At 48.9% G+C, this 24,952-nt stretch overlaps 1 protein-coding gene across 4 annotated transcripts in view; it reads left to right on the top strand.

Moving 5' to 3' along the window:
- The window catches only part of Sbno2 (strawberry notch homolog 2 (Drosophila)), a 70,810-nt gene that overhangs the window by 9,643 nt on the left and 36,215 nt on the right, over positions 1-24,952 (top strand). For 3 of the 4 annotated variants that reach the window (XM_013022837.1, XM_013022836.1, XM_013022840.1), the window contains exons 2-4: positions 14,448-14,614; positions 21,108-21,181; positions 21,519-21,627. In XM_013022837.1, coding sequence (XP_012878291.1) covers positions 14,537-14,614; positions 21,108-21,181; positions 21,519-21,627 — 261 coding nt within the window. In that variant the 5' untranslated portion in view covers positions 14,448-14,536. Of the gene's footprint in view, positions 1-14,447; positions 14,615-21,107; positions 21,182-21,518; positions 21,628-24,952 lie in introns of those variants that run through there. The other variant, XM_013022838.1, reaches the window with a different exon arrangement.

The following is a 24,952-nucleotide window of genomic DNA, read 5'->3' as shown; positions in this document are numbered from 1 at the left end:
AGGCTAGCGCTCTACCACTTGAGCCACAGCAGCACTTCTGGCTTTTTCCTTTTTGCTTATGTGGTGCTGAGGAATCGAACCCAGGGCCTCATGCATGCAAGGCAAGCGCTCTACCACTGAGCTACGTTCCCAGCCCAGCTTTCCTTCTTTCTTGGCTTTCTTTATCTTCTTCCCACTCTCTTTGTATTACTGAGGTTGGAACTCAGAGGTTGCACTTTCTAGGCAGGTGCTCTGTCACTTGCTTGAGCCATACCCCCCAACCCTTAGCTCCTTGGCACTTGTGCACTTATGGCTCTCCCTTCACCCCCAGCATGTACCTGGGCTTTAACTCAAGGCCTCATGTTTGCTGTCTTGTTGTTCATGGCTAGTGTTGTACTATTGAAGTCACACCTCCAGCCCTTTTTGTTTTGTTTTGAAGTCTGGTATTATATCTCCAGAGTTGCTCTTTTTGCTTAGATTGGTTGCCTTTGCCTATCAGATTTTGTTTCCATATGAATTTTAGGGTTGATTTATCTATTGCTTTTTTTTTTTGGTGGTTTTTTTTTAATTGTGAAAATACCGTATAGAGGGTTACAATTACATGGGCAAGATAATGAGTACCTTTCTTATCAAGTATTGTTTCCCCTTCCCATCCCTTCCCATCTCCCCTCCCTCCCCACCTCCTCCCCCCCCATCTCCTTTTGGTAGTATTGATGTTGATACTGAAGTTTAAATTCAGGGCCTTTTGCTTCCTAGGCTAGGCTGATGTTCTACTCCTGGAGCCACTCCTCCAGTCGTAGATATTGTGTGTGTGTGCTGTGTATGTGTGTGTGCTGTGTATGTGTGTGTGCTGTGTGTGTGTGTGTGCGTGCGTGTGTGTGCCAATTCTGGGGCTTGAACTTAGGGCCTGGGTTCTGTCTTGATTTTTTTTTTTTTTTTTTGCTAAAGGCTAGCACACTATCACTTGAGCCACAGCTCCAATCTGGCTTTTGGTAGTTAGAGTCTATAGAGATTCCTGCCTGGGCTGTCTTTGAACCACAACCCTCAGATCTCAAACTCCTGAGTAGCTTGGATTACAGGTAAAAGCCACTAGCATTTAGCTTCAGCTCTCATTTTTGTGGTGGCAATATCCAGTTTTATATAAGGCTGAGCATGGAAGCAGTCTCCATCGGGCTTGGTCCTGGCAGGTGACCTGGGCCTCTGTTCTTCATTTCTCTTGGAGTAGTGGCCCCAGAGCCACTGTGATGCATGTAGGTACCCTATGTACTTCAGTCCCTCTTGATAGCTGCTCTTGTTCCTGAGGCCAGGTCTCGATGACAGACAGACCCTCTCTGGTACCTTCATTCAGCCTTGTGGTGATTGTGCCAGGCTAGGCCTTAGAGTAGCTAAGTAGCTCCAGCCTAATCACTGTCCATGGACTCCCCAACAGCAGGGTCAGTTAGGGGGTTACAGGCATGAGTTCCACATGACTTCTGTCACAGCTAGTTTCTGAGAGGCTGAGGTGTTGGAAGGTCTACCAGGCTTCTAGGTGCCCTGGTTTGCTTCAGGGCAGTGTGTTTTCCCTGCCTCACGGCTGCTGAGTCAACCCCACCCCTCCTGGGACACCTGGATAGCACCCCATCCATGGATTGGATACCTCCTATTGGAGCAGGAGTAGAGATTTTGCAAGAGAAGCCCAGTAGTTCAGACTCTTATTCTGGGTTCTTCCCTTCTGCTGGCCAGTGCTGCCCATTTGCACTCCTCTACCTCTTGGAAAGCATGGGTGAGGAATTCCATTAGAAATCAGGGTGCTGGGTGGAGACACCATGCTGTCTCTGCTCAGGTAACGCCAGGAAAGGGCTATGGTGACAGCTATTCCCCAAGGCTTTTCTGGGAATGAGTGCACTGGAGAAGATGGTTTCCTGGGATGCTCACCACCCAAAACCAGCCCATGCAACTTTTTTTTTTTTTTGTGGGAGGGCATAGTGGGGTTTGAATTCAGGTTTTTGTACTAGCTAAGCAGGTACTTTATTACTTAAGTCCTATTTCTCCCCCTCCCCCCCCCCCGCCTTTTTTGGCTTTGGTTGTTTTTTGGTGGTGGTGGTGGTGGTTGTGGGGCTTGAACTCTGGGCCTGGGCACTGTCCCTCAGCTCTTCAGCTCAAGGCAAACGCTCTACCACTGAACCACTTTAAGTTTTCTGGTGGTTAATTGGAGATAAGAGCCTCATGGGGGCTGGGAAGGTGGCTCAGTGGTAGAGTGCTTTGCTTTGCATGCATATGAGTCCCTGGGTTTGATTCCTCAGCACCATCTAAGCAGAAAAAGCTGGGAGTGGTGCTGTGGCTCAAGTGGTAGAGCACTAGCCATGAGCTAAAGAGCTGAGGAACAGTGCCCAGGCCCAGAGTTTATGCCCTACGACTGACAAAGAAAAAAAAAGTCTCACGGACTTTCCTGCCCGGGCTGGCTTTGAACTGCAATCCTCAGATCTCAGCCTTCTGAATAGCTAGGATTACAGGCATGAGCCACCAGTGCCTGGTGGCAAGCATTATTATCCTCAGCTTACTTGTTGAGAGGAAGTCTTGATAACTTTTTGTTAAGGCTAGCCTTAAACTATAATCCTCTCAATCTCTGCCACCTAAGTAGCTGCGATTACAGTCATGAGCCACTGCATCTAGCTGCTTCTGCCCCTTTCCTATGGAGACTCCATTGGAACATATGGGCTGTAAGGTCCTGCAGGCCATGCCACCCTTTACCACAGAAGCAGAGCCAGGTCCAAGCTTCCCTATGAGACCAAGGACAGAACTGGAAACCCAAAAATCAGGACTCTTGGCTTCCTGTACGTCTCCATGGGCCACTATTTCCTCATTCGGAGTGGACAGACCCTCTTGCCTGTCCTGCTTGTGAAATTGAAGGCCCAAGGCACAATCCTGAGGCTCCCCAAGCCCATGTGTATATATGTGGGAAGTCATGGGGATCAGGCAAGGTGACCTCTTCCTGGTGTTGGCATCCAAGCCACTGTGGAGGCATCTGAAGATGCCTCCAGGGGACTCTGGAAACCCAAGGTCATAGCTCTGGGCCATTCTCCTCCTAGAGTATCATTGGATACCCAAGGATTAGGGCTGCTCAAGTTGAAGCATCAACCCCCACAGGCTGCTGTCTCAGAGCACCCCACTCTTAGTAACTATAAACACCTTTTTCCAAGGCTTTAAACCCAGAATCTGAGCACAGGTGGACAGGGCCACAGGAAAGCAAAGACTGTTTTGGCTCTGCCAGCTTCTTGGGGCTCCAAATGTCCCTGGATCATAGCCATATTACCATCCCAGGCTCTGCTTCCATTCCCCAAAAGCAAAATTTCCAAGTGTTCTAAATTTCCCCTGTGTAAGAACCCAAGTTAGCCAGGCTCTGGTGGCTCATGTCTGTAGTCCTAGCTACTTAGGAGGCTGAGATCTGAGGAGCCTGGTTCAAAGCCAGCCTGGACAGGAAAGTCCTTGAGACTCTTACCTCCAATTAAGCACCAAAAAAGCTGGAAGTGGAGCTATGGCTCAAGTGGTAGAGTGCTAGCCTTGATCAAAAAAGCTCAGGGACAGTACCCAGGCTGTAAGTTCATGCTCCAGGACCCGTACAAAAAAAACAAAACAAACAAACAAAAAAACCCTGTCATTGGCTTACGGGCCTACTTTTTCCCAATAAGATTTCATCTTAACAACTGCATGTGTGAAAGCTCCAATTGTGAGTAAGATACCAAATGGACATGAACCTCAGAGAACATCCATCTCAGTGATCCTCTCTGCCCACTCTGAACCTCCCCTGGCCATGGAAACTGACATTTCAAATTTTTACTTTCCTTCCTCAATCCCCTGCCTTGGCCTGGTGAGCCCTCGCAGCTGACCATGGCAACTGGGGACCAGCAGCACTGTCTATGTCCATGCAAGTGACTGCATCCCCAGGCAGGATGTAATCAGTTTTTTCCACATCTCAGGTTCAGCCAGGTGCTTTTGGGTTCTAGATATAGGTGGGCAGTGGCTAGTGTTTACACTGAGCATGGCAGGGTAGCTGGCCCACTTGTGCACCAGATGATTGATCTGTGGACCTTTCCAGGTCAGGAGATCAGCTCTTAGCTTCTCTGTGTGGCAGATAGGCTGAGTCAGCTCTGGAGAGCTCTGGGGTTGGTTGCATGTCAGAGTGACCATACCTAGTTTATTTGCCAAGTTCATTTCATGGGTAGATGGGTTTTAGGGCTGAAGAAATTTGACCCCTTAAGACAGGCTGGGCAGGGATCTTCAGTAGGGCTTCAGGATTGGAGATGAGAATCTTGTTCCAATTTGACACTGGGGCATCAGAGAGTCCTCATCTACAAGATGGAGGAGAAAGCTGGGTGCTGATGCCAATAATCCTAGCTACTCAGGAGGCTGAAATCTGAGGATCATAGTTTGAATCCAACCTGGGCAGGAAAGTTAATGAGACTCTTATCTCCAATTAAACACCCAAAAGCTGGAAATGGAAGTGTGGCTCAAGTATTAGTGTGCTAGTCTTGAGCACAAAAGCTCAGGGATAGCACCTAGGACCTGAGCACACACAAAAAGTGGAGGAAGGGTGGGAAGGTGGCTCAGTGGTAGAGTGCTTGCCTTGCATGTATGAGGCCCTGGGTTCGATTCCTCAGCACCACATAAATAGAAAAACCTGGAAGTGGCACTGTGTCTCAAGTGGTAGAGCACTAGCCTTGAGCTGAAGAGCTGAGGGACAGCACTCAAGCCCAGAGTTCAGGCCCCATGATGGGGGGGGGGGAAAGTGGAGGAAGAGCAAGCAAGGTTTTACCATATCCTCCTTGTGGGTATCCAGAAGGGATATGAGAAATGGGGTTCTCACTGTCAAGTGCCTGCTGTGGAGCCAGAGCTAACAGCCAGGCCACAGTGCCCTTTGCTGGTATGGACAGTGGGCAAAGATGAGGCCATAGGAGCACAAGAGGGATGGGGTAAGGAGACAGGTTCCAACAGCAATATTTGTGATGGGCAGCCACTGGAAGCAGAAGAGGCCTAGTGGGACCTGGGGAGGACGTGCCTATAGGCAGCACTCCTGGGCTCTTGGCAGCAGTCCTGGGCAGCTGATCTATGTGTATCAAGCCTCCCTTGGGAGGCTTGGACCTGGGCCTGGTGATGTGGGGCCCAGCACAGGCCCAGGATCCCTGAATACTGCTTCTAAGCCAGGAGGTCTCCTTCCTTGAGAACATGGCCTTTTCCAGGATGGGCCTTTGGGGAGTCAGAGAGGTCAAGAAAGGAAGTTGGTGCTTGGGCCATGTATGCAGATCTGAGGCCTTACAGGGTCAGGGGTTTTCAGACCTCTCTGGGGATAGGGGTCAGCACAGGCTTGGCAGGCTGCAGACACACATGCCCATGGTTTGCAGCCTGGCCTCCTTCATGAGGTGAAAATTTACAGTCCTCAAGGACAGTAGTTTCTGCCTGACAACTTCTGTCAGCAAAAAGGCTGAAAGACACACAAACACCTGTGGTTCATGATCAGGCTGAAGTGCTGGCCCTAATTGGCACTGTCTAGGGAACAGGTAGAAATGGCTCAGGTGGCCAATGCCTGTACCGCATCTTTGCCCTGGGACCCCTCAAGGAGTGGTAGGGAGTTACATAGATAGGTCATGAAGCTTCTTAGTCAAAAAAGAAAGAAAAAGGAAAGTCAGGCACCAGTGGCTCATGCCGGTAATCCTAGCTACTTAGGAGGCTGAGATCTGAGGATCAAAGCCAGCCTGGGCAGAAAGGTCCGTGAGACTCTTATCTCCAATAAACCACCAGAAAGCTGAAGTGGCACCACGACTGAGACACACACACACACACACACACACACACACACACACGAAAAAAGAAATAAAATTTATCGATGATCACTCTTTTCTTCCTTATATTTTGCAGTTTTTTTTAGGTCTGACTAAATAGATATTTTTGTCAGTTGTTGGGGCTTGAACTCAGTGCCTCAGTACTATTTCTAACCTCTTTTGCTCAAGGCTAGTGCTCTACCACTTGGAGCCACAGCTCCACTTCTGGTTTTTGAGTGGTTAAGTGGAGATAAGAGTCTCATAGGGACTTCCCTGCTCGAGATGGCTTTGAACCTCAATCTCCAAATCTCAGTCCTGTGCATTATTAGTAGGATTACAGATGTGGCTCCTTTCAGTTTTGTTTTCCTCTTTCCAGGCCCCTGGAGAGATCCTAAAACAGAGCAAAAACAAGGAGGGTCTTCAGACACTTGGAGGGTTCAGAAGAAGGATTACAGGCATGAGCTACCAATTCCTAGCTGAGTGTGGCTTTAGGCTCTGTGGTTAGGGCTTTGTTAAGGCACCTGACCTTATTATAGTTGTTTTTGTTTTGTTTGCTTTTAAAGGAAAGCTGGCCATGGTGGCTAACACCTGTAACCTCAACTACTTGGAAGGATGAGATAGGAGGTTCGCAGTTTGAAGCTAGCCTGAATTAAAAAAATGTTAGCAAACCTTATCCCCATCTCAAAGAGCAGAATTCTTTGTAGAATTATGTGTGTAATTTTTTTTTTTTTTTGGTCATTCATGGGGCCTGAACTCTAGGCCAGGGCGCTGTCCCTCAACTCCTCAGCTCAAGGCTAGTGCTCTACCACTTGAGCCACAGTGCCACTTCTGGCTTTTTCTGCTTATGTAGTACTGAGGAATTGAACCCAGGGCCTCATGCATGCAAGATGAGCACTCTACCACTAAGCCACCTTCCCAGCCCTATGTCTGTAATTCTAGCTACTCAGTATGGGAAGGAAAGTCTGTGAGACTCTTAAAGAGCTCCAGTTTACCAGCAAGTAATAAAGTGGTAGCCTTCAGCAAAAATTTTCAGGGAGCTGGGTGCTGGTGGCTCACGCCTGTAATCCTAGCTATTCAGGAGGCTGAGATCTGAGGATCACAGTTCCAGCCTGGGCAGGAAAGTCCATGAGACTGTCTCCAATAAATCACCAGAAAATCTGAAGTGGTGATGTGGCTCAAGTGGTAGAGCACTCGCCTTGAGTTGAAGAGCTGAGGGACAGCACCCAGGACCAGAGTTCAAGCCCATGATTGACAAAAAAAAAAAAAAAAAAGTTTAGGAACAGCACCTAGGCCCTGAATTCAAGCCCCAGGACTGGCACAAAAATAAATAAAGGGCTGAGAAGGTGGCTCAGTGATAGAGTGCTTGCCTTGCATGTATGAGTCTCTGGGTTCAATTCCTGAGCACCATATAAACAGAAAAAGCTGGAAGTGGTGCTGTGGCTCAAGTGGTAGAGCACTAGCCTTGAGTTGAAGAGCTCAGGGATAGCACGCAGGCCCGGAGTTCAGGCCCCACTACTGACAAAAAAAAAAAAAAAGTAAAAATAAATGAAAAGCAGATGAGGCCCCTCTGGGCTAACTGTGGGAGCATGCAGTGAGGAATGTATGGGACAGGGCCTAGTATGTTGTGGTCAATGTCAGGAGGTTGGTGTTGGCATCAATTCTGCAGGCTGTAGTCCCCTATCCTTGTTCATCTCTTAATTCTAAACTGTCTAGGTTGGGTCATCTCCGTGTAGAAACAGATATATTTCCTCACAGTTCTCCAGTTTGTATCCCTGCCTGATTAGTCCTTCAGTGGGGACAAACTCCCCAGATTAGCTGCAGCTCTTGAGGCTTCCCCAAAGCCCTTGGCTATGCAGAGGACCAGGCTCCCCAAGCCCAGGCCCTGCATTCATGGGTCAAGTCCCTAAGGCCTGAATGGGACAGAGATGGCCCTTCCCAATAGACAGTCCTGGCCAGTCAAGTTGGGGCCCTGCCAGATGTCTGGATTCCACAGGGGCTCTCTGCCCTACATCGGCTGAGCCTTGTGAAATCGTCCAGTCCCCTCCTTCTCTGCCGGGTACTGGCATCCCAGGGCTTCTTGCTAGTAGCTTTGGAAGCTGAAGAGCCTGGTGGTAGATGGCCATCCATCTTGAGCTTGGTGTGGAGGCTAATGGGTTGTGCTCATGACTAAAAGGTAAGCCCCTGGGGAATCACACCATCTCCTAGAATCTCCATTTCCAACCCCCCAGGATGTCCCCTGCTGTGTTCCTGTGGGCACCAGCTCCCAGGATATGAGACACAGTTACTCTCACTGGGGAGACCACAGTGATCACCACCACAGGGGTGATCACTGTGCTCTAACGATACCTAAAGATCAGATGGTGCCTGTGCATACACCTTTCTACCTGTCATTCGGATTATAACTGCTCACTGGAAACAAGCATTTTTCTTTTTTTGTCAGTTGTGGAGCTTGAACTCAAGAGTCTGGGCACTATCCCAGAGCTTCTTTTGCTCAAAGCTAGCATTCTACCACTTGAGCCAGAGCTCCATTTCCAGCATTTTCTGTTTATGTGGTACTGAGGAATTGAACCTAGGGCTTCATACATGCAGGGCAAGCACTCTACCACTTAGCCATCTTCCCAGCCCTTCTTTTCTTTTCTTTTGTTCTCTTTTCTTTCTGTTGTGGGCTTGAACTCAGGTCCTGGTCCCTGACTCTGAGCTCTTTTTCTCTTTTTTTGTCGGCCGTGAGGCTTGAACTCCGGGCCTGGGCGCTGTCCCTCAGCTCTTCAGCTCAAGGTGAGCGCTCTACCACTTGAGCTACAGCGCCACTTCTGGTTTTCTGGTGATTTATTGGAGATAGGAGTCTCACAGTCTCTCCTGCCCGGGCTGGCTTTGAACCGTGATCCTCAGATCTCAGCCTCCTGAGTAGCTAGGATTACAGGCGTGAGCCACCAGCGCCCGGCTTGAGCTCTTTTTCTCAAGGCTAGTGCTCTACCACTTTGAGCCACATTCCCACTCCCAGTTTTCTGGTGGTTAATTGGAAATAAGAATCTCACAGATTTTCCTGCTCAGGCTGGCTTCAAACCTCAATCCTCAGGTTTCAGCCTCCCGAATACCTAGGAATACAGGCATGAACCACCAGCTCTGGCTCCCTTTTGGTTTTCTATTTCCTTCTTTTAGGCCCTTAGATCCTATAACAGAGCAAAAGAAAGGAGGGGCTTTAGAAGCAGGATTACAAGCATGAGCCAGCAGTGCCTGGCTGAGACTTATACGCTTCTGAGTGTGGCTTTAGGCTCTGTGGTCAGGGCTTTGTCAAGGATATTCTGTGTCTTCATCAGATAGCATAATATCATCACTGTGCAGGGAGAGGATGGTGTGACAGTATGGGCACAGATGGCCCCCATTATCTCCCATCTGTCAGCCACAGTCTTCACCTGCACAAGGGGCCAGGCTTGCTCCAGGGAGGGAGGCATGCAGGGTCTTGCAATAGCAAGGTCATCCTGCCACCCTCTCTTAGCTTTTTTTTTCTTTTCTTTTTGTTGGTCCTGGGGCTTGAACTCAGGGCCTGAATGCTGTTCCTGAACTTCTTTTGCTTAAGGTTGCTCTACCACTTGATCTAGAACTCTACTTTTGGCTTTTTGGTAGTTCATTGGTGATAAGAGTCTCACAGACTTTACTGACGAGGCTGGCTTTGAACCTTGATCCCTCAGATCTGTCTCCTGAGTAGCTACGATTATAGGCATGAGCTACTAGCACCCGGCTTTCTCTTAGCCTTCTTGGATGAGACTGTGCTGATACCACTTGGGCCACATGGGCAGTGGCTGAGGTTTTTGGATGATAGCAACCTTGCCCCAGTTCAGGGACAGCAATAGCTGTAGTCACTGTGGGCTTCTGCTTAATGAAATCTCCAAAGAGCCTCAGCCAGGTCTGGGCAGCCAGTTCATAAACTTTGAGAGGCTGGGCTGATGGTGGTTTAAGTGGGTAAGACCCTGTGGCTTGCTGTGGGTACCCAGTCCCATGCTGAAATCGGTTCAAGGAGGGGGTAAGAGATACCAGCCACTGGTCCCTTCTGGCATTCTACTCCCCCGCGGCCCTCAGGCATTGTCCACTTAGTCTACTTATCCTATTTTCCTTTCCCTTTTTTCCATGGCTTACTTGGAAAACTTGACTCTAGGAGAAGGACACTCATTCCTCCAAAGTAGGCAAGATCCAGCATGTAGTGCCTCCTACATGGGAGCCTTGTAACCAGCCCCCACTCCTGGCATGACACACACCAGCTGTGAACAGGGCTGCATGTTCTCACCAGGCCATTCTGCCAGCAGAGCTACAAGGCCAAAGCAGGGGCTCCCTGACCAAGGCTGCCAGGCAGAGGCATCTGTGACATATTTGATTCTCACCTGTTGCACTTCCTGGGTTTGTTATTCATGGTACATATGGACAGGACTGAGCTGCCTTTTGATGGTAGAGGAGCTTGAGATTTGGGTCAGTGGCAGAGGAATGGAGCCCTTAGAGGAATAGAGGAGGCATGGGTCCTGAGGGAATGGAGGGAGGGGAACAGGGAGTCAAGGAAGTTGGGACACTGGACAAGGTGACTCTTATTGAGGTGGGACCTGAGGCAGGAGGAGATTATCCTAGTAGTGGTCTCTGCCCCTAGTAAGCGTAGTCCACAGAGGATTTGGATAATGGCAACAGGCAATGTCACCCCTTGTCCCCTTCCCCAGCTCCTGGCATCTATGAGTCCATTCCATATTTCTGGGCTCTCCTGTTCTAGATAGCTCCTGCCAATGGAGGTACACACTTGGACCCTCATATGTCTAGTACTCTCACTAGCATGATATCCTCACGATCCCTTCATGTTGTGATGTGTCAGAGCCTTGTCCTGTTCATGGCTGTGTGATGCTTCAGTGTATGCTCAAAGCATACTGTGTATCCGCTCATTTGTCTCTGGCACTTGGACTATTGCCACCTGTAGATGTTGTGAAATGTGCTGCTGTGGACACCATGGAGATGTTTTTGTATCAATGTGTGTTTTCATCTCTCCCGGGTGCCTGCCTGGGAGTAGAAATGCTGGGTCTCGTGGATATTTGGTTTAAATTTTGGATCAACTGTTGTTAGACTGACTTCCAAGCGCTGTGTCATTTTACCCCCCAACCTGCATTTTACTAGGGCCCTGTTCCCATCTCCTTTGTGTGTGTGTCGTGGGGTGAGAGGGAAAGCTGGTACTGAGGCTTGAATTCAGGGCCTAGATGCTGTCCCTTAGCTTTTTCCCTTAATACTGGTACTTTACCGTTGGAGCCACACCTCCATTCCTGACTTTTTGATAGTTAATTAGAAATAAGAGGCTCTTGGATTAGTTTGCTTGGGCTAGCTTCAAACTGGGATCCTTATATCTCAGCCTTCTGAATAGCTAAGATTACGAGCATGAGCCACCTGTACCCATCTCAAACGTTTCTTAGTTGTTGTTGTTCTTGGTGGTGGTGTGTTGGTGTTGGTGGTGTGTGTGTGCGCACGTGTGCGTGTGTGTGCATGTGCTGATCCTTGGGCTTGAACTTAGGGCCTGGTTGTTGTCCCCTAGCTTTTGTGTGCAAGGCTAGCATCCTACCCCTTGAACCATAGCTCTATTTTCTGGCTTTTCTGTTGACTAATTGGAGATAAGAGTCTCATGGACTTTCCTGTCTGGGCTGGCTTAGAACCACAATCTTCAAATCTCAGCCTCCTGAGTATCTAAGATTACAGGTGTGGCACCTAGCTTTATAAAATTTTTTTTTCTCCCTCAAAGATCCAGTGGTTACTTATCTCATGGTCATGTTGCTTCCCTCCTTGTCCTCCTCCAGTCATGGGTCTGAATGAAGCTTGCTGGGTGTGCCAAGGCATGGACCTTGGTTTTGTCACATACTTTCCATCATAGCTTCTCTCCTGCTGTGTCGGAAGCCTTCCTACAGGTCAAGGGCTCTTAAACCTGATGTTGGCTGACAGTGTAAGACCTAAACCTTGTGGAGCTGCTATTCAGGACATCCACAGGGGCCTTTTGACTGGGGGTAGGGCAGGCTCAGAGGCCACAGGAAGGAAGATCTGCCTGGGCACACGGACAAGTGAGGCTCAGACTGCTACTGGAGGGTCCCGTGGTAATAGTATCCCTGAGGACCACCCTGGACTCTTTTTTCTTTTTTTTTCTTTTTTAATGTTTTTTTTTTGTAAACATACTGTACAGAGGGGTTACAGTTACATGAGCAAGGTAATAAGTACATTTCCTATCAAGCATTGTTACCTCCTCTTTTGTTTTTCCCCTACCATCTCTTTCCTCCCTACCTCCCCAACTCTCCCCTCCCCCCTCAAGCTGTAAAGTTTGTTTTCAACATAGTGTCTTGTACATCTCATTGTTACAATGGGTCAACCTGTATCCTTATTTCAGCATTTTGTTATTTCCCTTCCCCTCCCCAAATTAGAAAAATGTATATACAGGATGTAGGGCACCAACATCAAATACAGTGACCACAGGGGTTATACTGTGGGGGAAGAACATACAAGAGAAACAAAAAAAATTACATAGTACATATTAAATACATTAAAAATAATAACAAGAAAGAAAAAACAACTTGTGTCCCTATCTTGGGGTTCATTTCACTTACCATCATCTTATATAGTCATATGTACATAGCTTTTGACCTTTTCTGCTTGTCCCAGACATATACTAGTTATTGCAAATGAGGGAAACCATGGGACCTATGTACCTTTGGGCCTGGCTTACTTCCATTTCCTAACAAATGGGGTGATGTCATTCTTTCTGATGGAGGCATACAATTCCATTGTATAATATGCCACATTTTCTTGATCCATTCTTCTACTGAGGGGCATCTGGGTTGGTTCCATATCTTAGCTATGGTAAATAATGCTGTGATAAACCTAGTTGTGCTGGTAGCTCTAGTATAGCCTTGTTTGTGATCGTTTGGGTAAATGCCCAAAAGTGGGATTGCTGGATCATAGGGAAGCTTTATGTGGAGTCTTTTGAGGAACCTCCATACTGCTTTCCAAAGTGGCTGAACAAGTTTACACTCCTACCAACAATGCAGTAAGATTCCCTTTTGGCTACATCTCCTCCAGCATCTGTTATTAGATTTCTTGATTCTAGCCCTGGGCTCTCTTGTAGACTACTATGTGCCCCTCTCCAGTGGAATTTATTTTCAAAGCCAGCAACCTAATATTGTGGCCTCAGGCCTAACATACAACCCAGGGTATAAGAATGGCTGGCAGGAAGTCTGTGGATGGGGTGGGGAGAGCACTGGTTTTGAGGCCAATTTCTTCTGAAGGGCTATCCCCTGAGTGAATGGGGATGGATCCTGCCCCTTACTAACAGATACTGACTTGTCCAGGTGCCATGAGCTTTTTGGAGAGACCCAGTATGGGCCATGTGCTAGAGACTTAGAAGCAGGGTCACTTTTGGCAGCCACTGAGACGCTGGCATGCCCGGTCCATTCAGCCCCCAAACAGTCCCTTCCCAGATGAGTCAACTAAGGCCAGGGGAGCTCACGTGCCACTAAGTTGGCTGAGAGTATCTGCCAGTATAGAAGAAGAGACCAGACCTGGCCTGCCTCACCCCAAGATCTTTATGAAAACCCATGAAGTCCCCATATTACAAACAATCTGTACATTCTTGGAGGGAAATGGCCTGCCACCCAGCTCTGGCCAGATTGTAATTAGTCTTGGTCTCCAAGGGAAGAGGTAGCCAGGGCACAACAGCAGGAAGCAATAGCTGTACAACAGGGGCAAGCACAGGGCAGGACCACCTGGGGCAAGTAAGCCCCTGCTCTTCCTGATGGCCTGATCTGTCTGTGGGGGTACCTCTGACCATTGCTGACTCCTTTCCCTCCTGCCCACTGTCCCTGGAGGCTCAGGGACAAGGCAGCACCCTCCCCCACCCTTGGGATTGCACAAGCTGCTGCGTGTGTGCGTGCATGTGGCTAGCTGCCGATTACTGGAAGTCCCGAGGATTTCTGCACTCCAGGGCTTGGCCGGGAGCGGTGGCCACCTCCCCTTCCTGCCTCCCTTGGTGATTAAAATTCTGGGCTGTCTGCCCAAGTTCTGAGCCCTCCCACTGCACCCCACAGGCTAGTTTGGGTTCCTGGGCAGTACCAGAGCCCCCCAGGGCAGGTCAGAGTTGCCCTTGAACATCTGATAGTGGTGGGAGCTGTGTCTGCTTGCCCTCCAAGCCAGGAAAATCCTGGGGGGGGAGGGTCATTAGTATGTTCCTAATCCCCCAAACCATACTGAGATTCTTCCTGGTTCAAGTTGACCCCTGACCACTCCTGGGAGACACGAGCACTGACAGCTTTGTGAAGCTGCCGAGGAACAGGGCTAGGGCCTAGGCGACTGGTGGACACCCAACCCAAAAGGTGTTGGGGTGAACTGTGCAGCCTTAGACTAGTGGTTACAAGGGCCAGCCTGACTGCTGACTCCCATTATGAGCAGCTTCTCTAAGGGTGGTGGCTACAGCCCTGTTGCCCAAGTTAATTGTTAACAGGTGTGGTCAGGACCTGGGAAAGTGCTTCCACAGCTGGGATGGCCAGAGTGGGCTGGAGGCATGTGGGGAAGGAGGGAGCCCTCTGGGTTTTCCACCTCTGGCTACTCTAGAAGGCAAAGGAGGCCAGGTGATCAATGTTAAGACCACCTCAGCATATCCACATCTCCCTTTCACAGGACATGATGCCGCCACCACTGACACACAAGGAGAAACCCAGATAGCTGTCCCTGTGGCCTCAGGTTGTGGAGCCCCCACCTGCCACCCGATGCTCGCAGTGGGACCTGCCATGGATGGGGAGTGTCCTCAGCATGAACTCCCGCCAGCGGGCAGCATCCCGCTGCAGGTGAGTGCAGGCCATCATCCCTGAGGCCACAAAGCAGGACTCAGAGCCACTCTCAAGTGAATTCTGGCTATTGCCCTTCAGAATTTGACCTTGACCCTGACCTTTTCAGTTCAGAGTTCTGCCTCTGCCAGCTCTCCTGGAGCCCTGGAGAAGGACTCATCTCTGAGTGAGATTCTTCCTACAGAAAAGAATCCTCTGGGGATTCACCTTCAGCTGAGCAAACAGTGCCATCATGGGCTTTCAGCCATAAAGATTTTGTTATTTTTGTTTTTGTTTTTTGTTTTTGCAGAAGTTGCTAGCCATCTGGGAAAGGCACTGCTGAAGCTCTGCCTAGGCCGTCCCTTCCAGGTCTCACTGAAGTGAGGACCTCCTCTAAGAGCTTTCTTTTCTTTTTCCTTTTTTTTTTTTTTTTAATCTTGGCCCTGGGGCTTGAACTCAGGGCCTAGGCGCTGTCCCTGAGCTTCTTTTGCTCAAGGCTAGCGCTCTACCACTTGAGCCACAGTGCCACTTCTGTCTTTTTCTATTTATGTGGTACTGAGGAATTGAACCCAGGGCTTCATGCATGCTAGGCAAGCACTCTACCACTAAGCCACATTCCCAGTCCTAGCCTCTTTTTTTTGTTTTTTTTTTTAAAGACAGTTGCAGCTCAGGCTGGCCTAGAATGTGTACCTTCTGCTTCAACCTCCTGAGTGCTAGGATTACAAGTGTGCACTGACTATGTAATATACTATTTCATCATCAGTTTTGGTTTATAGGAAACCACTGGGAGCTAATTTCCCATATTCTTATGCCCTCTCTGTCCCTTTACTAACAGCCTGCATTTGCATGGGAAGCTGTTACAATTAATGGGCCAAAGCAGATACAGATACATTATCCTTAGCTCAAGTCCAAAGTTAACTTGAAAACTCACTCTCTATGCTGAACATTTTATGGATTTGATAAATATGTCCTCCATTAGAACACCCCACAGAATAGTGTCAGTGCTCCAAAAGTCCTCTGTGCTCCACTCATTGATTCTCCTCCCACAACAATCTTATTCAAATCTATAACTTTGCCTTTTTCAAAATATCATTGTTGGAATCATACAGCATTGTTATCTTTTCACATTGCCTTCTTTTTTTTGTCGGTCATAGGACTTGAACTCTGGGCTTGGGCGCTATCCCTCAGCTCTTCAACTCAAGACTAGCACTCTACCACTTAAGCCACAGAGCCACTTCCGGTTTTCTAGTGGTTTATTGGAGATAAGAGTCTCATAGAGTTTCCTGCCCGGGCTGGCTTTGAACCATGATCCTCAGATCTCAGCCTCCTGAGTAGCTAGGATTACAGGCGTGAGCCACTGGTGCCCAGCTTAGCTTCTTTTTTTTTTTTGGTCCGGTTGTGGGGCCTGAACTCTGGGCCTGAGCGCTGTCCCTCAGCTCTTCAGTTCAAGGCTAGTGCCCTACCACTTGAGCCACAGCATCACTTCCGGCTTTTTTCTTTTTGCTTATGTGGTGCTGAGGAATCGAATCCAGGGCCTCATGCATGCAAGGCAAGCGCTCTACCACTGAGCCAACTTCCCAGCCCCCCCCCTCTTTTTTTCTTTTTTTTTTCCATTTGTGGGCCTGAACTCTGGGCCTGGGCGCTGTCCCTCAGCTCTTCAGCTTAAGGCTAACGCTCTACCACTTGAGCCACAGCGCCACTTCTGGCTTTTTCTGCTTATGTGGTGCTGCGGAATTGAACCCAGAGCCTCTTGCATGCAAGGCAAGCGCTCTACCACTGAGCCACCTTCCCAGCCCCCGGCTTAGCGTCTTAAACTTAGTAATGTAATGTGCTTTTGCTTTTTCCTTTTTGTGTGTGTGTGGTAGAGTTTGAACTCAGGGCTTCATGCCTGCTAGCATTGCTGAGCAATGCCTCCAGCCTCGTTTCTTTTTTTTGGTAGGTCGTGGGGCTTGCACTCTGGGCCTGGGCACTGTCTCTCAGCTCTTCAGCTCAAGGCAAGCACTCTACCACTTGAGCCACAGCGCCACTTCCAGCTTTCTGGTGGTTTATTGGAGATAAAGAGTCTCATGGTGGAGCTGGAAGGTGCTCAGTGGTAGAATGCTTGCCTTGCATGCATGAGGCCCTGGGTTCGATTCCTCAGCACCACATAAGCAGAAAAAACTGGAAGTGGCACTATAGCTCAAATGGTAGAGTGCTAGCCTTGAGCTAAAGAGTTGAGGGACAGTGCCCAGGCCCAGAGTTCAGGCCTCACGAACTTTCTTGCCTGGGCCGGCTTTTTTTTTTTTTTTTTTTGGGGGGGGGTCTGGTCGTGGGTCCTGAACTCTGGGCCTGGGCACTGTCCCTCAGCTCTTCAGCTCAAGGCTAGCTCTACCACTTGAGCCACAGCGCCACTTCTGGCTTTTTTCTTTTTGCTTATGTGGTGCTGAGGAATTGAACCCAGGGCCTCATGCATGCAAGGCAAGTGCACTACCACTGAGCCACCTTCCCAGCCCAAAAACATGCGATACTTTTTTTTCCTTCTGCTTATGTGGTGCTGAGGAATCGAACCCAGGGCCTCATGCATACGAGGAGAGTGCTCTAGCACTGAGCCACCTTCCCAGCCTAGGCTGGCTTTGAACCATGATCCTCAGATCTCAGCCTCCTGAGCAGTTAGGATTACAGGCTGAGCCACCAGTGCCTGGCAATACTTTTATCTTTATTTTTTATTTATTTTTATTTTTTTTTGCCAGTCCTGGGCCTTGAACTCAAGGCCTGGGGACAGTCCCTGAGCTCTTTTGCTCAAGGCTAGCACTGTACCATTTGTGCCACAGCACCGTTTCTGGCTCTTTCTGATTATTTGGTGCTCAGGAATTGAACCCAGGGTTTCATGCATGCAAGGCAAGTACTCTACCACTAAGCCACATTCCCAGCCAAACTCCAGAACTTTTATATCTTATTGTTGCTGGAATGACAGATGTGTACCACTGCATCAAGCTTCTCTCTATCGAAATGAAATCTCTCACACACACTTCTCTGTCCAGGCTGACCTGGTACCACAATCCTCCCTATCTCAGCTTCCTACATAACATGGGATGACAGGAGTGTGCCACACACTCAGCTATGGGTTGGAACTTTTCTTCCCTGGGCTGGCATCGAACTGAGATCCTCCTAAGTAGCCAGAATGACAGGTGTTAGCTACTAGTACCAGTCCATTTATCAGTCACCTGCTGAAGGAGATCTTGTCCTTGTCATCTACTGAAGGACATCATTCCAATTTTGACTGTGAATAAAATGTCTTAAGTAGCTGGGCACTGGTAATTTATGTCTATAATCCTAGCTACTCAGGAGAGATCAAGATCCAGCCCAGGCAGGAAAGTCTGTGAGACTCTTATCTCAACTTAAGTTCTAAAAAGCCACAGGTGGCTCAAATGGTAGAGTCTTTAGCAAAAAAGCTTAAGGATAGCACCTAGGGCCTGAGTTCAAGCCCTAGGACCTGTACAAAGGGGGGAGGAGGTCGGGGGGGGGGCCGCGCGCGCACACACACACACACACACACACACACACACACACATGCACAAATCAGGCTCTTGCCATAGTGGGAAAGAAAGTAAACTACATGACTTGACAAAGACTTGCCAGAGATCATGAGGAGAGTAAGTAGGGTGTGTGACAATGAAGACTGTGAGACTGCTTAGAGGCCAGCACCCCTGCAGTCCCCTCTGACTGGAGATGGTCAGGATTTGCTCCTAGGTGCATTCCTGGCCACCCTTCCCCCTCTTTGTCTCCTCCTGCTGCGATGGGCCTTGATTGTTGTCTGTCCATCCAGGATGAGTAAGAAAAGGCTGGGTGGGAAGAAAAGCAAGAACAAGTCTAGGTTTCCACAGAGCTTGGAAATAGCTACTGGGATCCTATAGAACTCAGGGTGGCCGTAGTAGGGACATAGTAATCCCCTTGGAAAGGATGAACTCATGTTTTGCCCAGGTAGTAGCATATAGAATAGGAAGTTGCTTAAAGGGAATCCCACAATGGGCACCAGTGGTTCATATCTATAAACCTAGCTGCACAGGAGGCTGAGGATTATGGTTCTAAGCCAGTCTAAGCTGGGAAGTTCCTGAGACACTTATGTCCAGTTAACCAACAAAAAGCCAGAAGTGGATCTGTGGCTTAGCCTTGAGTAAAAAAGCTGAGACAATACTCAGACCCTGAGGTCACACACACACACACACACACGCACGCACACACACACACACACACACACCAGTCAAAAAATGGAGAGCTGGGCACCAGTATCCTAGCTACTCAGGATGCTGAGAGCTGAGGATTATGGTTCCGAGCCAGCCCAGGTAGGAAAGCCTATGAAACTCTTATTTCCAATTAACCACCAAAACTAGCCTTGAGCAAAAATGCTCAGGAACAACACCCAGGCCCTGAGTTCAAACCCTAGGACTGACACACAATAAACAAATAACAAAAGGGGCCCCATAATTTGCAAGTATTGGGAGCAAAAACCTAGATATGAGATATGATAGGAGTCACTTGCAACTGGGGAACCCTAACTGATGTTCAGTGCCCATAGCTGGGGTTGAGGTAGGGACAAGGATCTAGTTCTCTGTCACTCCTTCTCCCACCATGTGCCCTGCCCATACTTTTCTATGTCTCCCCCATTCTTCCTCTGATCCCTCATCTGCACAGCTATAATCTGCCTAATTACTTCCCTGTTATTGGGCCTTTGGGGAGAGTCCAATTTCCGCTGCTATATATAGTGCGGCTATATTTTAAGAGTGTGTTTCCAAAATAGGATTCATGGGTTGGGTCAGAACCATGGCTGGAGAGTGTACAGAGGATGGATACAGAATGATTGCAGAATGTGCCACTGCTTGGGCTGGGAATGTGGCTTAGTGGTAGAGTGCTTGCCTAGCATGCATGAAGCCCTGAGTTCAATTCCTCAGTACCACATAAACAGAAGAAGCCAGAAGTGGCACTGTGGCACAAGTAGTAGAGTGCTAACCTTGAACAAAAGAAGCTCAGCGACAGTGTCCAGGCCCTGAGTTCAAGCCCCAGGTCTGGCAAAAAAAAAAAAAAAGTGCCACTTCCCTCTCCCCTTTATGGTGACATTTCAGGGAAGCCAAGCTTCTGCGGCTCCTTCTAGGCAGGCATGAGGATCCTAACTGCCCTAAGGACTCAGAAACTGGAGTCTGGACTGGCATATGAATGTTGGTCCCTGGGGTAAAAAGTCCTGGTGGAACCCTAACTTGGTCCTGTGCCTCCACTGGGTACCCTGAGCATGGAGGGAAGGCTTCCTAGCACTGTCTTAGATTGAGCTGTGGCAGAGTCTGGGATGTCACCCCACAGGCCATATCATATAGCTCTTAAGCTGCCCTTTTTGTTTCACAAGAGAGAGCAGCCCCTCTGAATCCAATAGACATGTTACAGGTAGGATCTGATTGTCTGGCTGAGGATTAGGTGCCCATTTCTGTACTAATCACACGTGCCACCTCTCTGACTGCTAGTGAAGAATCCCAAGGGAAATGTTATTTATTTATTTATCTATGTTTGTGCCAGTGTTGGGGCTTGAACTCGGTGCTTCCCACTCAGGCGTGGCTCTTTGCTCAAGGCTGGCATTCAGTCATGTGACCCATAGCTCCACTTCTGGCTTTATTTATGCTAATTGGAAATAAGTGTCTCATGGACTTTTCTGCCCAGGCTGGCTTTGAATCTCAATCCCCAGATCTCAGTCACTAGAGTAGCTAGAATTATAGGCATGAGCCACTGGTACCTGGGTGTACCAACACTTCTTGAAGAGGGCATGGAAGATGTGGGTCTTGGAGCGTGGCCAGCTTCCCAGTAATGCAAGTCAGAGAGGGTAGAAGTGGATGAGCCCTAGAGTTGTGTCCAGAGAGATCCTGAGGAGGACAGTAAGCAGCCCCCTCACCTGGTAATCAGCCTGACTTCTCCTTATGACCATGGGGGCTTCCCTAGTGGCTAGTGCAGAGAAACTAGAGTCTTTTTTCTTTCTTTTTTATTGTGAAGATGCTATACAGAGGGGAAACTAGAGTCTTATTGGGACTGGCTCTGGAGCAGGAGCCTACTGAGGTCTGCCTTTTCTGCAGGGAAATGAATCCATGGCCCACCCCCCAGGAGGACACAGGAATCGCTTACAACACAAAGTTCTTTGCAAATAGCTTCACTTCCCTTTTTTTTTTTGAGGGGGAATGGAACCTCCTGCATGCTAGCAGGTGTTTGCCATAATGCTATACCCCAGCCCCTCCTCTACCATCTAGATTAGGGGAGCCTCCAAACAGGGTCCCTAGGCCCTGAGCCTGGCATGTGGGAAGCTCCAGGAATTTGAGTCCTCCTGGGGTTATATCTTGTAGAAAGCGAAACTTAGGCACCAGGTAGTTAAGTAACTCCCAAGTGGCCCAGAGTGAAGCCCCAGTTGATTACAGAGCCATCACACGACGTTATGAAGTCCTTTATACCCTCCCTACTGGCCTCCCACACACTTGTCCCTGACTCCTCCCTTGCTATGTTTCAGAATGCCCTGCTGCACTGTCCATGGTGGGGCAGTTTCTCCCAGGCGCCGTATCCAGCCTTCTCCAGTGAAAGCCCGTAAGTCTTAGCCCTCAGCCCCATGCTTCTCAGTGCAGAAATCAGAGCTCCCAGTCCTGAGGGCCCAGTGTCCATCCTTCTTTGTTGTCCCCCGGGCCAGCAGCACCCACCTAGACCTGCCTTCCTAGCTTTGGGACAGGTCTGAGGGGCCATATTGGGCCAGGGTTGGTCCCCATAGGGTTGACCTCCACTGACACCAGCTCGAGCCCCAGAACAAGGATGGGGGCTATGTGGATCCTCAGAGCCATGTCTTGCTAAGCTCTGTCTTGAGTAGAGTGCAGGAAGGGAACCTATGTTCCAGCAGCCTATGCTTACCTTCCTCTGTCTTTTCCCCCAGCCAGTTCATGAGCTCCACGTTCCTTGGTGGCCATCCTTGTCCAGACACCAGCTATGCTTCTGTAGCCACTGCCTCCAGCTTCCTGCCAAAGAGTGGTGACTTTCCTCAGGTAAAAGCCACAGGCGTGCTTGGGGCACCAAAGCTGTGATGACCTCTGAGTGACTACAAATTCATCAAGGGTGCCGTTGGTAACAAGGAAATGTGGCTGGTATTTTGGGAACAACCAGTTCTCTGCTCAGCTGCTGTGGGCAATAGAAAGCAACCTGCCAGGCCTGAGAGTCCCTGCTGTCCCTGCCTGGACTGGCTTCAAATGACGATCCTAAGACCTCAGCCTGTCAACAGTCTGTCCTCCTGGCCTAGGGGGCCTTATCTTGTGATTGGGTGAGGATGTGTTTGGAAACCTTTCTAACAAAAGCTGGGGCCACATGGGCAGATGGCCTGTAGACACATTGTCACATTGTCCTCACACTCTCCATGACTGTCTTCTATCTGATTCATTCCTCACACTGGGCACCCTCTCCACAGGCTGCAAACCACAGTCTTCAGGCCCCACAGTAGTGAAGTAAGAAATTAGTCTATGCCAGGTACAGGTGGCTCACACCTGGTATCCTACCTACGCAGGAGGCTGAGACCTGAGAGTCACTATTCAAAGCAGGACTAAGCAAGAAAGTTTGTGAGACTCGTATCTCCAGTTAACCACCATAAAACCAGAAGTAGCACTGGGGCTTAAAGTGGTAGAGTGGTTGACTTGAGCTAAAGAGCTCAGGGACAGCACCTAGGCCTAGAGTTCAAGCCCTGCGCCCCGCCACCCCCACATGAAGAAGAAGAGGAGGAGGGGGGGGGTAGAGGGTAGGGGGACAGGGAAAGGGAGGGTAGCCTATAAATGCCTGTAATCCTAGCTACTCAGGAGGCTGAGAGCTGAGGATCACAGTTCAAAGCCAGCCCAGGCAGGAAAGTCAGTAAGACATCTCCAATTAAGCACCAAAAAGCTGGAATTGGAACTGTGGCTACTCTCTCTCTTTCTTTCTCTCTCTCTCTCTCTCTCTTTCTTTACAAAGCAGAAAGAAAAATATAGAGACAGGGATGGAGTCTTCCAGAGACAGAGAGGGAGCTAGAATCAAAGAAAGGAGGAAAGATAGAGAAATAAGACACAGACATGGAGACCAAGGGCTCTTGCATTCCCAAAGTGTGTAAGGCAGCATGGACTCTACAATTTCGGAGAGATCAGACATGCTGACACCTGCCAGCATCAGCCTTTGAGCACAGACAGAGACACATTTTTTTTTTCCCATGATCATGTCTGAGTTGCACTGGGGACTCCAGGGTTGTGGATATGGTGTATTGGGTAGCCCCAGAATTGCTGGAGCACAAGAACTCTGAGTCTTCTTCCTTGCTTGTGGTGTGTGTATGTACATGTGTGCATGCACATACATGCGCATGCACACACACACACACACACACACACACACACACACACACACACACAGGCTTGAACTCAGGGCCTGAGCACTGTCCCTTAGATTTTTCACTCAAGGCTGGCACTCTATCACTTGAACCATACCACCCACCTCCAGGTTTTTTTGTGGGTCATGGGTCTTGAACTCAGGGCTTGGGCTAGTGCTCTACCATTTTGAGCGACAGCTCCTCTTCCAGTTTTGGGGTGGTTAATTAGAGATAAGAGTCTCATGGACTTTCCTGCCTGGGCTGGCTTCAAATCACAATCCTTAGATCTCTGCCTCCCAAGTAACTTGGAGTACAGGCACAAGCCACCCGCACCTGGCCCACTTCCAGCTTTTTGCTGGTAAAAATCTCAGAATTTTCTGCCCTGAGCAGGCTTCAAACTAAGGTACTCAAATCTCAGCCTCTTGAGTTTACAGATGTGAGCTAACAGTGCCTGGTTCTCTCTGCTTATTTCTGGTCGTCATTTTTTGAAGCTCTGTCTCTTTCTTTCTTTGTCTCTAACACCCTCTCCATCTTTGTTTCCACATCTCTGTCTCTGTTTCCCCAGGTGTGTGTCTCTCTATGCACTCAGTTCTTACCCATTTTCCTTGTAGTCTTGCCAAGAATCCACACAGTTTCTCAGCTGAGTGCTGGGGTCCCTGTCACTTGTCACCCACTTGTCACTCTTCATCTGGTAACATGAAAGTTAACTGTTACTCCATGTTAAAGGATGATAGTGGGGCTGGGAATATGGCTTAGGTGGTAGAGTGCTTCCCTAACATGCATGAAGCCCTGGGTTCAATTCCTCAGTACCATATAAGCAGAAAAAAGCCAGAAGTGGCACTGGAGTCACGGTGCTAGCCTTGAGCAAAGGAAGCTCAGAGACAATGCCTAGGCAAAAAAAAAAAATAATAATAGCAACAATAAATACCTATTTATTGAATACTTCCTAAATATATGGCCTGCCAGCATGGCACAGATTACCCCAAGCAGCTGGCCCCCTCATTCCAGTGCCTTTGTTGGGGTAGGTTGGGCCCAGCTGTCTTTCTCTCCCCCTGCCCTTCTCTCTTTCTCTCTCTGGTAGTTCTTGAACTCAGGGCCTCACATTTGCTAGGCAGGCATACTACCACTTAAACTGTACCCTTAGCTATTTTTGCTAAGAAAATGTAAGACATTTATGCTCAGGCTGGCCTAGATTGACATCCTCCTATTGATGCTTCCTATATAGCTGAACTTACAGGGATGTACCACCATATACAACTATTGGTTGACATGATGGTGGTGTCAGCATGACCTTGTACCACAATCCTCTTGATTGATGCCTTCTGAGTAGCTGGGATTACAGAGAGAACCACCAAACTCAGCTCCTAGGTGTCTCTTATTTTTATTTTTATTTTGCCGGTCATTGGGCTTGAACTCTGGGCCTGAAAGCTGTCCCTCAGCTCTTCAGCTCAAGGCTAGTGCTCTACTTGAGCCACTGTACCACTTCCAGTTTTCTGAGTGGTTTATTAGAGATAAGAGTCTCACGGACTTTCCTGCCTGGGCTGGCTTTCAGCCTCCTGTGTAGCTAAGATGATAGGCATGAGCCACTGGTACCCGGCAGTGTCTCTTTTATTTTTTTATAAGTTTTTTTTTTTTTTTTTGTCGGTCGTGGGGCTTGAACTCTGGGCCTGGGCGCTGTCCCTCAGCTCTTCACCTCAAGGCGAGCGCCGGCAGTGTCTCTTTTAAAGTAGTGGCTTCTTCAGATGGGGCCTCATCCCTAGAGGACCTCTTCCACCTTCCCCATGACAGGCCCATGGGCAGGCTTCAGGTATCTGTGGAGTAAGGAGCCAAAGCCTAAACCCAGCCCTCATATCTGGCCTTCAGCCAGCTGCCCCACTATGGAAGCCCCTCTAGTCCTGATTCAGACTTGTGGTGAACAATGCAATGATGGCTGTATCAACATCCTGGTCCCTGGAGCCTCTGGCTGTCACCTCATGTGGCAAGAGAGACTT

Source organism: Dipodomys ordii, unplaced genomic scaffold (assembly GCF_000151885.1).
Source record: "Dipodomys ordii isolate 6190 unplaced genomic scaffold, Dord_2.0 Scaffold64, whole genome shotgun sequence".
Lineage (NCBI taxonomy): Eukaryota > Metazoa > Chordata > Mammalia > Rodentia > Heteromyidae > Dipodomys > Dipodomys ordii.
The sequence above is the reverse complement of the archived record's forward strand: the minus strand, read 5'-3'. Positions and strand labels throughout refer to the sequence as shown.